The sequence below is a fragment of the Bos grunniens genome, chromosome 25 (genome assembly GCF_055505025.1).
Source record: "Bos grunniens cultivar Pamir isolate PY7600 chromosome 25, Bosgru_T2T1.0, whole genome shotgun sequence".
NCBI lineage: Eukaryota > Metazoa > Chordata > Mammalia > Artiodactyla > Bovidae > Bos > Bos grunniens.
Window position 1 is genome coordinate 27,130,303 of NC_141189.1, and position 13,998 is coordinate 27,144,300.

The 13,998-nt window shown below is 48.9% G+C and overlaps 1 protein-coding gene across 1 annotated transcript in view; it reads right to left on the reverse strand.

Annotated features, from left to right (window-relative positions):
- The window catches only part of XYLT1 (xylosyltransferase 1), a 347,744-nt gene that overhangs the window by 236,096 nt on the left and 97,650 nt on the right, over positions 1 to 13,998 (reverse strand). The window contains exon 2 of the mRNA XM_086376949.1: positions 9,851 to 9,889. Coding sequence (XP_086233075.1) covers positions 9,851 to 9,889 — 39 coding nt within the window. The remainder of the gene's footprint in view (positions 1 to 9,850; positions 9,890 to 13,998) is intronic.

Here is a 13,998-nt window from a genome sequence, read left to right on the forward strand (position 1 = left end):
TCCTTGGGTCTGGAAGATCCCCTGGAGGAGGGCATGGCAACCCACTCCAGTATTCTGGCCTGGAGAATCCCATGGACAGAGGAGCCGGGAGGGCTACAGTCCATGGGGTTGCAAAGGGTGGGACATGACTGAAGTGACTGAGCGTGCACATGTGTGCTCTGTGTGCCAATCGGCAGCAGTCCCTCCTCATCAAACCTCCAGTGTGTAATTCAAAGCAAATCTGGCGGTGCTCCTTGCTGCTCAGCTGGGCGCACTGTGGGCTTCCCCTCTGAGCTGGAAGTAGGGGGCTCTTTGAGATGATGTATCTGCTGGACAGGAAATGTGTCTCCTCCTCACGGTGTGACCACTCTGCTCATTCTCTGCAGGGGGACCTCCCACTGCACGGAGCCTCAGCTGCACACCTGGAATTCACTCTGTATAGCCAGATATTTCCAAACCTGACTGCTGGGGACTGCCAAGCGAGAGATCACTACCTCTTTCTCCATCTCTACTTACAACTATATCTATAACTATACCTAGAATCCAGGTCTCCTGCATTGCAGACAGATTCGTTACCATCTGAGCCACCAGGGAAGCCCCTCCTATAACTCTATCTGTAGTTATAGCTATGTCTATTCTAGGTCTCTATCTACATTTATAGCTATTCCATGCCGTGCTGTGCTTAGTCGCTCGGTCATGTCTTTTACTTTTACTTACTGTCAACCTTACCCTATACTGTCCGTAAAGTTGAGGTATTAATGAGGCCTGTTTACTTACAGACTGTGCTGTGTACTCAGTCACTCAGTCACGTCCAACTCTTTGCTGCCCCATGGACTATAGCCCGCCAGGCTCCTCTGTCCATGGGGATTCTCGAGGCAAGAATAATGGAGTAGGTTACCATGCCCTCCTCCAGGGGATCTTCCCAACTCAGGGACTGAACTCAGATCTCCCACATTGCAGGTGGATTCTTTACCATCTGAGCCACTAGGTAAGTCCGAGAATGCTGCAGTGGGTAGCCTATCCATTCTCCAGGGGATCTTCCTGACCCAGGAATTGAACCGGGGTCTTCTGCATTGGAGGCAGATTCTTTACCAGCTGAGCTACCAAAGGAAGCCCACAGCTATACCATATTTGTTAATACATGTATTCTATATCTAATCTGTATCTCCCTGCCTGATACAGGGAGGGAGATAGCTATCTCATCTATCCATCTATCTATAGCTATCTAATCTATATGGAACATATGTATGTTATATTGTACACACTACACACATGCACATTATAATGTATGCAATATAATGCACATATACATTAGATATAGATACATGTGAGATAATGATTAGATAGGTACATGAATTAGATAGATATAAATTAAATACAGAAACAGAATTATATTTTTTAATACATAACATATGACATCTAATATAATAACATATTATTACTATAATGTAACCCACGGACAGAGGAGCCTGGTGGGCTATGGTCGCAAAGAGTCAGACACGACTGAACTGACTTAACATGCACACACACTTATATGTATTCTGTGTATACAATCTTCCCTCAGTATCTCTGGGGGAACTGGTCCCAGGCCTCCCCACAGAGACCAAAATCCATAGCGTCTCAAGTCCCTTAAATAAAATGGCACAGTGTTTGCATATAACTTAGACACACCTTCCCTCTCATATGCCTTAAATCACCTTTGCTGCTGCTGCTTCTAAGTCACTTCAGTCGTGTCCGACTCTGTGCGACCCCATAGACGGCAGCCCACCAGGCTCCCCCGTCCCTGGGATTCTCCAGGCAAAAAATACTGGAGAGGGTTGCCATGCCCCCTTCCAGGGGATCTTCCCGATCCAGGGATTGAACCCTCATCTCTTATGTCTCCTGCACTGCAGGTGGGTTCTTTACCACAAGCGCCACCTATTTCCGGATAAATGAAAGTCAGACTGCCAGGTCCAAATCCCGGCTGCTCCACGCGTTAGCTATTGGACAAGCAGCCTGACTGGTTATGCCTCAGTTTCTCGTCTGTAAAATGGGGATGACAGTAGTATCTCCCCAGGAGACAGCTGTGAATCCACGTAAAGAGCTTACTTAGAAAACTGCCCAGCCATGTTCACAGTGCTTAGAGAATGCTGGCTAAAAGTACTAAATACACAATTATATGGGTCGTTCTCAGCTCAGAGTGAACATACAGTTGCTGTGTCAATACACTGGTCATTATTGACAAGAGCTACAGTTTGAAGTGTTCTCAGTCAAGGGCTAAAATTCAAACTTTCAATGTCTTGGAAGAAGTCATCTCCCACCAAGAACAGAAGAATAATGACCTCAACACAATCTATTTTTCAAAACTGTGCATGTAGCTACCCTTTGGGGAACTTGCTGGCTATTTGTGGAATGTTGCATCAATTCATGTGCCCTGAGTCATGCAGTCTAGGGCAGCACCATGGCCATAGGACCGCAAACCCTCTCTGAGAATGTTTCTCCTGCCCAGTCCAGCCTCCCTGCCTGGTGAGCCAAGTCCCAGCCTGGGCAGGGGCCCAACTGGTCACCTCCCTGTCCCACCCCTCCCACCAAGGCTAATTAAAGACCCGGCAAATCAGAACCAGAGGAAAAGACTGTGGTGGAAGGATTTGTCTGGTCCCAAAACCAGCCCTGTCTGCTCCAGAGAGGTCCTGCTCCCCCAAGGAGGCTGGCAGGAGGAAAGCAGATGGGCTGCAAAGCAATTTGCTCTCACTGTCTTCTCAACAGATGCCGGGTACCATAAGAATTAATGGGCTGGAGATTCAGGTAAGAGCCATTCAGAGGCTCCTGATTACTCCCCAAACCACTCTCCACGGAGGGAAAGGTTAATCGAAGCCCAGAGCTGGAAGCCAGGCGAGAAGACAGCAATTGCTTTAATCCTGGGAATCGGGGAACAGCTTTGGGAGAAAGAAGTTTGCACAGAGGAGGCTGTGGTCTGCCTCTGAAAGAGGAACTGGGCCTTAAAGCTGAGTTTTTCACAAGTCTTGCTCCATTGGTCCAAAAGCCTTGGCCCAACCCTCTCCAAATCCAGCCAAATAGCTAGGCATTTTAACTCAAAAAAAAAAAAAAATGCTGTATATTTTCTGCACTGCTGGGCCCTCGGATCTCTCAGGAAACCATCTCTGAGAGGTGTTTTCCCTTTTCCACTCATGGTGCACACGCTCATAAGCACCGTGAGTCATTACCATGCGTGCAGTCACTCTCTGGCAACTCAGACCTAGAGGCTTTGTGGCGTGGATGTGTCATGGCCAAGAGCTGGAGGCGGAGGTCTGATATTAACCAGAGAGGGTGATGTTTAAACACAAACAAAGACAACACCAAGGAAGGAACAAATTATGCCCTCTACATGGTCACAATTACGTGGCCGGGGCTGTCTTTGTAAACTAAGCTGTCCACATAGCAACTGAGGTTACACCAGCCCTTCTCACGCTTGGCACTACTGACATTCTCGACTACATACATGGTGGGGTGTTTACCACCATCCCTGGCCTCTACCCACAAGATGCCAGTAACTCTCCCCAGTCCCCAAGTTATAACAATCAAGCATGTCTCCAGACGTCAACAAATGTCCCCAGGCGTGAAGGTAGTGAAACTGCCCCTAAGTTGTGAACCACTAGTTTAGACTCAGACTTCAATTCAGCTGAACTCAAGCCAGCTGATTAGCTGATGATGACGATTAGCTGATTTTTCATGGAAGTCCCATGATCAGCACTGCTCGGATCAGGAGTTCCCTGTCAAAATGCTTGTTCCAGACATTAGTCTGACCTGACAGCCCCCAATTTAAGCCCCTCTCCCTGGGTCCCACCTCAGCTCTTGCCCTTCACCCTTGCCTGAGAAAGGTAATTCCTTATTCATCCTGACGTTCTAATGCCACAAAGGCATTGAAAGAGCTCCAAGGAGCTAACACTTGATTCTAAGGAAAACTGGCACCATTTTTACAGGAACCCAGATGTGATGGGAAAGAATCCGCCTGCAATGTGGGAGACCTGGGTTCGATCCCTGGGTTGGGAAGATCCCCTGGAGAAAGGAAAGGCTACCCACTCCAGTATTGTGGCGTGGAGAATTGCATGGACTGTATAGTCCATGGGGGTCACAAAGAGTTGAGCACGACTGAGCAACTTCCACTTCATTTCAGATGTAATGTGAAAAAGTCTCCAAACAGGATTAGGGCCACCTCTTTGCCTGGTTAACTCTGACCACTGTAAGCTCTCAGCTCAGCGGTCACCTCCTGAGCTTGAAACTCACCTCTAGAAAGTGACTTCCGTGAGCACCTTCCCCCTTTCAGTATCTGGTCACTCCCGCTTACAGACACACTGGTGGTGTTTTTGTTTACTCAATACTCCTTGAAAGTATGGGCATATTTACTTGTTCCTAAACTCACTAACTCCCCCAGGCAGCATGGGGGTCCGTGGGCAAGGCTCCTTCTGTCCTGTTCACTGCTGTGTCTTTAGCATCAAGGCCGAGCCTCCTCTTGGACCCCGAACTATTTGCTGGGTAACCACCTGGATGCTGCTGCTGCTGCTGCTAAGTCGCTTCAGTCGTGTCCGACTCTGCAGTCCCATAGACGGCAGCCCACCAGGCTCCCCACTCCCTGGGATTCTCCAGGCAAGAACACTGGAGTGGGTTGCCATCTCCTTCTCCAATGCATGAAAGTGAAAAGTGAAAGTGAAGTCGCTCAGTCGTGTCCGACTCTTAGCGACCCCATGGACTGCAGCCTACCAGGCTCCTCCGTCCATGGGATTTTCCAGGCAAGAGTACTGGAGTGGGGTGCCATTGCCTTCTCCTAACCACCTGGATAAATGGATGAATTTCTCCTGGACGGATTTCCTTCCACCCACTGCTCGTTTTCTTCGGGAGCTTTGTTCACATCCGCAGTGACCCCGGCACTATCTTTAAATACTGTGACTGTAACTCCCTGCCCTTGTACCTTCTGTTGGCTGACCAAAGAAATTCAAGGACCAGGTAGGTTGTTGAAGGCTGAGCAGTCAGGAGCTTTCCTCCTGATGCCCTTGATCTTCAGACCCGGAGAGGAATCTCAGAGTAAAGGAAGGTTTGCTCCCCTCCAAGGAGAGCCAATCTCACAGAGACGCAGATTGATATATCTTCACTCTACGGAAGAGTTCCTTTACTACCACTCCCAGGGGATCTCAGTGTTGGCGCTGAGGCCACGAACTAATTGACAGTGATGATGCTGGGGAGGGGGGGTGACAGGAAGGCAAGCAGAGACACTAAAATTAAATGATGAGAGACCTTGCCAACAGGAGTGGGCTCAGAAATGATGAACTATCTAGGGGATCAATGAGAAAGAGAGAATCAATGAGCATTCATTTCCTACTCCATGGGATCTTCCCAACCCAGGGATCAAACCCATGTCTCCTTCATTGTCAGGCAGATTCTTCACCACTGTGCCGCCTAGGAAAAGTTAATAATAAGCACTCAAATTCACCAAAACACTATTGCTGCACAGGAAGATGTTTAATTTTTGTTGTTTTTAAAATAAATTTTCTGTTGGGTCCATTGTTTAAACCCTTTTACTCACAAGCCTAGTGGCAACCTGTCAAAGAAGTAGGCATCACAGGAAGCATTATCTCTATTTATTTATACATCTACCCACCTACCATCTATCAGTCATTCCTGTACCTACTTACCTAAGTACATCTGCAGAAAACTGTACAAAGCACAATCTATCTATACCAACCTTGGGGCGCATACATCAAGCTTATCCCTCCAGCTTTTCTGAGCATTAGCAAGTCTCTCTACTGGTTCAGTTCAGTTCAATCGCTCAGTCGTGCCCAACTCTTTGTGATCCCATGGACTGCAGCATGCCAGACTTCCCTGTCCATTACCAACTCCCTAAGCTTGCTCAAACTCATGTCCATTGAGTCAGCGATGGCATCCAACCATCCCATCCTCTGTCGACGCCAAAGCAATTTTTTTTTTTTTATTTTTTGTGGAAAAATAGGAGAGAGGTTGAGAAGATAGATTCCAATGTCATATGGCCCCAAGTCTGATACTCACCAATGCTAGGTCCTACGTGTCTTTGGGCGAGTTAACTTAACCTCTCTGACCCTTAGGGTCCTCATCTGGAAGCTGGATATCATGAAAAGACCCATGGAATAATGGCATTTGAGGATTTGGTGGGGGAAATCAGTTCTTGGCAAATGGCAAAGGTCAGTAAGAGTGGGCCTCACACCAGCGCTGCTAACCAAATCCACACTCCTATCAGACATTCTTTTTGCATCTCTAGATCACTTGGTTCCCGGGTAACCACCATCTGGAGACCAGAAATGCATTCACAACTGCAAGTCAGGGAGTCCTCCATACCCCCAGGGACAGCCTGCCGAGAGAAAACTGACCCAAGGGATTATTCGACTTCCTCATTCATTAATCTGGCTGTTAAGCAGAGAAAGTCCTGCTGATGCCAACAGATGCGAAGTTTGGCTGTGCTGACTGCAGAGAGCAGAAGAGGCCTCGGCAGCCAATCAAAGCATCTCCCCCAATTGGGTACAGCTGCCTGGGAACACTGGGTGGGAGCCGAGGCCGTGAGTACCAGGGAGACAGAGGATGCGTGGAGGGACGGGCCCCCAGCTGGCCCAACGTCCCAATGCAGGCTGAGCCCTGGGCAAACCATGCCACTGTGGCCTGAACGGACAGAGCTCACAATGAAATCTCGAAGTCAGGCCCACCTGTGGCACCTGGGTTCCAGGACGGAGCAGGTGATGCCTTTCTTGGGAGCAAAGGGGACTGGGGCGGGGAGAAGTGGGGTGGGCAGGGGGCGCTGACCCAGGGCTTAGAGGATATCCTCCACTCACCTCTGCCTGGCTGGCTCTTCCACACTCGGCCACATCTGCCATCTCGCTCAGGCCATATGGGAGATATTTGGGGCACCACATTCTGCCAGAAAACCTCTCCTCTGCCCCTCTCATCTGCCCTGCCTGCAGGCAGCTGAAGAAGATCCCCTCGTGAGTCCCACAATGGGCTGAGGCCCAGCACAGAGTCAAAGTGGAGCACGGGCTTATGCCAACAGTTACAAAGAACACATTTGCACTTTGGTTGGGTTCCAACATCTCTTTAACATCCGAGATCAGAACTCAGGGAAAGACAACAGTATCCTATGGCTCCCCAAAGACCGAGCACCAGATGAGACTGATGGACTGTTGTCTGGAGACAAATTGAGTCATTTCCCCAGCAGCATGGCACCAGTGCAGAAAGCCAGCCGCGTGCCACAGCTGGCTTACCTGGCAAACCAGGGCTCAGGTACCTGGGGCCCATGGATGTAACTGTGGGAGAGGTCACTGTGTAGGTGGGGGAACTGTTACGCACAACATACTAGCCAGAGCCAGGGCACGCAGACTGTTCCTGCCCATGGAGGTTTTGCAGAACTGGTGGGGCAATTTCCATAGTAAAAGATGCAGCTGGGGCAAGGACAGAACCATCCAGAACCATCTAGAACCATCTAGGCTACTGCATCCCAGATTGGCTTCCAGAATTCTGGGTGCAGACTATGTGCCCAGGGGTTTTCTGAGTCATAAATTTTCTCTCTGGGGAAGGACTGATAGAGAAGGGCCAGCATCTCATAATCCATGGGGTAGGCCGGGGAGAGACACATTTCCCAAAGCGCAATGCACATAAATCTGAGAGGATGCTGTGATGAGTTTAAAGGGCACCCAAAGGAGCTTTTTAATTTTATTAATTCAAAATTAAAAGTTCTGCAAAAAAAAAAAAACAAAACATAACTGGCTCCTCAAACTTGTAATTTCACCAATATTATTCCCTGAGATAGCATTTCTCAACCTCAGCCCTACCGACATTTCAGGCAAGATAATTTTTCCTGTGGGGGTGTCTTGCGCCTCGTAGGATATTTAGCAGCCTCTCTGGTCGCTACCCACTAGATGCCAGTAGTGAACCCCCTCCAAGGTGAGATAACCAAAAATGTCTTCAGACATTGCCAAACATCCTCTGAAGGTCAAAGACACTCCTGATTGGGAATCATCAGTTTAGGGTAAGTCTACTTCTTAAAGTAAAACAAGTTAATGTCAGGGAAAATGTACTGTAGGTGACTTAGGATAAACAAACTACACAATTCACATATGGCAAATGTGGCTGAGCTGACAGCCACATCACCTCCTGACTGGCAGGAGTTTGGGAAAAAGCAGACGAGAAGATGGTCAAAGAGGAGCTAAAACTGGGTATTTATCCCCTTAAAATCCCACCACTGCTCCTTCATGCTTGCTCTGTTTTCTGGCTATCCCTGAAGTCGACTGGGCTTCCCTGGCAGCTCAGATGGTGAAGAATCTGCCTGCAATGAGGGAGACCTAGGTTCGATCCCTGGGTTGGGAAGATCCCCTGGAGAAAGGAATGGCAACCCACTCCAGTGTTCTTTCCTGGAGAATTCCATGGACAGAGGAGCCTGGTGGGCTACAGTCCATGGGGTCGTAAAGAGTTGGACACAACCGAGCAACTAAAACTTCTGAAGCCAACTAAGTAAATGGATGTGGGGAGAGGACAAAAGAGCCCAAAGGAACCCCGAGAATCTACTTTCCTCACAACTTCTGGCCTTCCATGAAGGAAGGAGGAGTAGGGTGGGCTTGCTTCTCACTCCCCTGGGGAAGACAGTGCAGAGATGCTCGTGATGAGGGTAAAGAGTTGGAGGCAGGCGGTCCCTGGAGCTGCAGTAGTCACTGAAGAGCCTTGAGAAGTTCAGCTACGTTTGTTCGCCTATCTCACACTGTTAGCTGTGGGGTGCTGGCTGGGAGGCACCCTGTCTTCTCTCTTTAGTATCTGACCAATCCACAGGGCTAAGGAAATGATCAATCCAAAGATACACCTCCTTAGATTCACAGACTTAGAAAACGAACTTGCAGTTGCCAGTGGGAAGGGACAGTTAGGGAGTTTGGGATGGACATATCACACTGCTGTATTTAAAATGGATAACCAACAGGGACCTACTGTAGAGCACATGGAACTCTGCTCAATGTTATGTGGCAGCCTGGATGGGAGGGGAGTCTAGGGGAGAATGGATACATGGATCCGTATGGCCGAGTCCCTTCACTATTCACCTGAAACTATCACATTTTTGGATAACCAGCTACCCCCCAATGTAAGATAAGAAGTTTAAAAGAAAAACAAAAACAAAGATACACCTCCTGCAAGTCCCATCAGAAAGGGAAGCACTCCACTGGTTTAAAAAGCTAACACTCACAAGCACTTAGCGTGTACTGATGACTTTACAGACACCGTGCCCTGCCATCTTCATCACAGCCCTGCAGGGCTATTCCTGTGGTAACTACATTGCAGATGGGGAGACGGATGCTGAGTGGGTCAGAGCCCCTTAAGGCCAGAAGACACAGCTCCAGGACTCCACCTGAGTCTGCTGGACTCACAGCTGCCCAGGAAAGCAGAAGAAGACAGTAAGGGCCCTCCTTACAAGATCCACTGGTCACCCACCCCACACAGGAACGCCACTGTGATTCAGAGGCCTCAGAATGGCCCAATGCACAAGCAGATACAAGGATGCAACTAACTGCCCAAGGGAGAGAGTTCTCCAAACCCAAGGCGTGAATGAGCAGCCACCCCTCCCCGCATGACCCCTCCCTGCCTCTGCTCTCTGCGTTCACCTCCTGGTGACCACTGGGTGGAGGAAAACTCAGAAAAACAGGTCTGATTCTTCCCACAGTGCTTTCAGAACCCGGGCGCACACACAGTGTCTCAACAGGGCAGCAAGACAGCCGTTATGTGTCTGTCCCATTTTTCTGAGTCCTGGAGCCAAGAGGGTGCTGATAAACGCTCCCTGGAGAGGTGGTTCTGAGCATCAGGGCAGAGAAGGTGACAGAGACCATGGGGAGGTACTCACCTGGGTCTCCAGGGTGATCACTGGGCTTGGTTGTGGCTCCTGTGGGAAAAAAGGAGAAAATGCCTGTGAATGGGGGGGAAATGTAACCTACTACCCTGGCACCACTTTAAAACAAAGCTGTACTTCTGCAGTGCTCAAGCAACCACACGGGGAGGGTGTCCCCATTCTGTCGCCCCCATTCCATGCGACATTCTCCACCTCCTCCCACACCCACATGAGGAAGGAGGATAAAACTTTTCACTAGGAGGTTGCAGGGACACCCGCAGGAGATCACGCAAGAAGATGAAGTGCAAGTGTAAAGAAAGAACAAACAAAGCCCCCTCGCAGAGCATCTCAAAGTGTGCTCAAAGCATCGACGGGAGGGAGAAGATGGGTCCACAAGAGGATTAGAAATAAACCTGAAAGAATATAAAGTCCCGATGAGGGGCAAGGCCACCACTTTGTGTCTGATCTGGGAAAGAATGAGGGAAGGAACAAGACAGAGGGACAAGAAGGAGCTTAATTCCCGGTCTGTGGGGCACATTCCAATGGGCTGGGGAAGATTCCTTTCAGGAGGGAGAAGGCCAGAGAAAGTCCCATTCATTCACTTTCGACAAAAGCCAATTGACTGGAAATGCTCGGTGGTAAATTCTCTCGGGTCATTAAACGTGAACTCCGGGGTGGGGGCAGGGTGGGTACACAGGAGGAAGGGACGCCTGGAGAGGAGGTAGCGGTTTTCAGCGAGTGGATTCCAAAGAAAACAGGAAACTCAGCACATAAAGGCTATTTTTGTCTCGACTATGTTGGCCCTGCACTTAATCATCTTGGATTCATGATTCTGGGAAAGTAACCTCAAGCTGCCTCTGCCTGAGAATGGGCATGATTTTAGAGCCCCAAAGGGCAAACTCAATTGGAAGCTTTATCTAAGCAGATTTTCCAACACAGGCTTCCAGAAAGCATGCAAATTCGCCCCAGCCCCCTGCCCTCTGCTGTGAACAAGAAGGAAATGTAGATATCACGCCTTATTCGTCTTTCTGTGATGGGCTTATTTTACTTAGCACAATGTCCTCAAGGTTCACCCGTGTTGTTACAAATGGCAGGATTTCCTTCTTGTTTGAAGGCTGAATGATATTCCACTGTGTGTATATATATGGGGCTTCCCAGGTGACTCAGTGGTAAAGAATCTGCCTGCTATTGCAGGAGCCGCAGGAGACTTAGGTTTGATCCATCCCTGGGTCGGAAGATCCCCTGGAGGGGGAAATGGCAACCCATTCCAGTATTCTTGCCTGGAAAATCCCATGGACAGAGGAGACTGGCAGGCCACAGTCCATGGGAGTGACCTTTGAGTGACCACAAAGAGTCGGTCACTCAGTCAGACACGACTGCGCACGCAGGCAGCACATATATATACAGCATATTTTCTTTATTCACCTGTCAATGGACATACCGGTTGTTTCCATGTTTTGGCTATTAAGAATTTGGCTTCCAGGATCATGGGGGTGCAGATCTCATAGTTCCACTTTTATGAGGCAACTAAAATAAACTCTCAGAGAAGCAGAGAGTAGAAGGGTGGTTGGCAGGGGCTGGAAGGAGCGGGAAAGTGGGGAGATGCTATGTATCGAGTATGAAGTTTCAGTCCCACTAGCCAAATAAGCTCCAGAGATCTGCTGTATGGCATAGAGCCTAGAGTTAGCAACATGGCACTGTACACTGAAAATTTCGGTCAGAGGACAGACCTCATGTTAGGTGTTCTTTCCATAATTAAAAAAGAAAGAAAGTGTAGAGAGACTGGAACATCTAAACCCCTCACCATCCTAAGTAACTGTCACTCACTTTCTTGATCACTGCTCCCCTGTGGCATCTTGATAACGATGCCTTGTTCTGATGAGGGTCAGATACCTAACCCCAGGAATGCTTTGCTTTCTGGTCTGTTCTGACCTTTCCTTCAAGACAAGGGACTCTTCTCTCCCAATTTCAGTTCTAATTCCCAGCGTCTCTTCAATGGTGCAGCTCAGAGGTTGATGCCAAGAGGACATCTCACTCTCATTTTCACACTCCACCCTGGCCCTGAACATTCCTCATCCCCAAGAAGATACTGAGGGGCATTTTTCCCCCTCTTCCCACACTGCAGCCTTGGCCCACAAAGAAACTTGGAGAAAGACTTCCCTGATGGTCCAGCGGTTAAGAATCCACCTTGCAACACAGGGGGATGAGGGTTCGATCCCTGCTGGGGGAACCAAGATCAACACTAGAGAGTCCATGTGCTAAAGAGCCTACAAGATACAAGGAAGATCCTACGTGCCCCAACTAAGACCCAACACAGCCACACAAACAAATATTAAAACAACAACAACAACAACCTAAGAAGTCTTGTAAGAAATACTGCAACCCTCTGTCTTCAAACCCTTACCAGCTCCTTGTCAAGGGGGAAGAGGTAGCCACTACAGCGGGGGAGAACCTTCGCCGAACCACTCTTTATTCAAGTGAGGCTCATTATTTTAGCATCCTTCGGAGCACCCCCAGCCAGCTCCTGTATCACTTGTCTGCAGAGAGAGTGAACCCTGTGCTCCCAGGCTCCCAGGGTCAGGCCAAGTACACTGTGCAGGGCCCATTCTAGTCCGGGAGGCAAGGCCATGGTCCATGTTGGGCAGCATGGGTCAGACTCACACTGTTTAATGGGAGACAGCACGCAAGTCTGTGCTTCAGCTCAAGTCAGCCTCTGTGTGTCTGTCTGTCCCTCTCTTTATTCCGATCCCAGCATCCAGATTTTGACTGGAAGATAAGAAGCTGCTTCTCAGACATTAGCTTCATTTTTTAAGGCCAGGTCCTTGCAAAGCATTGGATGGGGTGTTGGGTGCATGCCCAGATTAATTAAGCTGTACTTCACAGCACATTTGGCTGTTGTTTGGGGCTTACGCTTCACTGCTCAGAATCCCATGGGGGAGGCGGGGGAGAGGGGAGAATGCCATCCTGAACCCCATGAACAACTTCACTGAAAAAGACTTTCCCAGGAAGCCACAGGAAACCTCTGACATCCGTGTTGACAAAACCCAGAGCCTGATCCATGGGTACAATGCTGCACCAACTATCTGGTGTTCCATGATCAGAGATCCTCTGGGTGCAGGGTCAGAGGATTAATATTCATTAAAAAGCTTCTGGAAAAACAAAAGCAAAAATGCTATCTATTTAGCATGTTAATTATTTAGCCAAGAAGACAGACAAAGTAACTCACAAACGGCCATGTCATTAACACTTAAGATTCACTGGCCAACAAACTCACTCCCCTCCCTCTGTGCACATTTGAGATATAAGACTCTGCCTACAGAGGCTCAGACCAGAGGATTCAAGGTATGACGGTATCTCTGTGAGGTTTCACTTTCAGTAACATCCTCCTTAATTGGAAAGGCTAACGAAGTGGAACTGGGTCAATGATGCTGTCTGCCTAATCCATCGCGTCTGTCTAAACTGGGACTCTTTGGTTTACAGTAGAGTAAATTCCTGTCTGTCAGAGGAAAGGCTCTCGGAGACCAACGGGGAATTCGCAACGTGCTCGGATGCTACAGTGGAGAGCTTTTAGAATCTTAATGGGGGGACCGAGAACCAGGGAACCACCTAAAGCAAGGAAAGCCCTTTCATATCATCTACTGCAATGACAAAGTGGGGAAGCCAAGTGGGGAACTGGGTAGATGGAATCAGTGGCCCTCATTTTCACCACTCCCTCGATCCACACCCTCTGGTCATGTGATCGTGCATTTCTTTGCAGAGCAAGCTTCCTCCTCCCTGAACTTGGGCTTGCCCATTAGCAGTTAAGACATCGTGGAAGCTTGAAATGTGTGTGCATGATTGAGCATGACCTCTTGTGCTTTTGCCGGTCAGCTCAGGAGAATACACCCCAGGTAGCCTGCTGGTCCAAGGGGGATTAGAGGCACTCGGGGCAGACCCGATCCAATCTGCAGCTTGAAGCTAAGTCCAGCCTCGATTAGCCAAACCCGAGCCCACCTCACTCACAGACAGAATATGTGCCTGTTGTCTCAAGCCATTTCAGGTTGACTTGTTACACAGCGCCATTGTGGTGAATATACTCTCCAAGGTAGACCTTGATAGAACTAAAATGTATTGTATACAGTCCAGCCTTGGAAACGAAAAGATACATATTCTCCCTAAGTCTG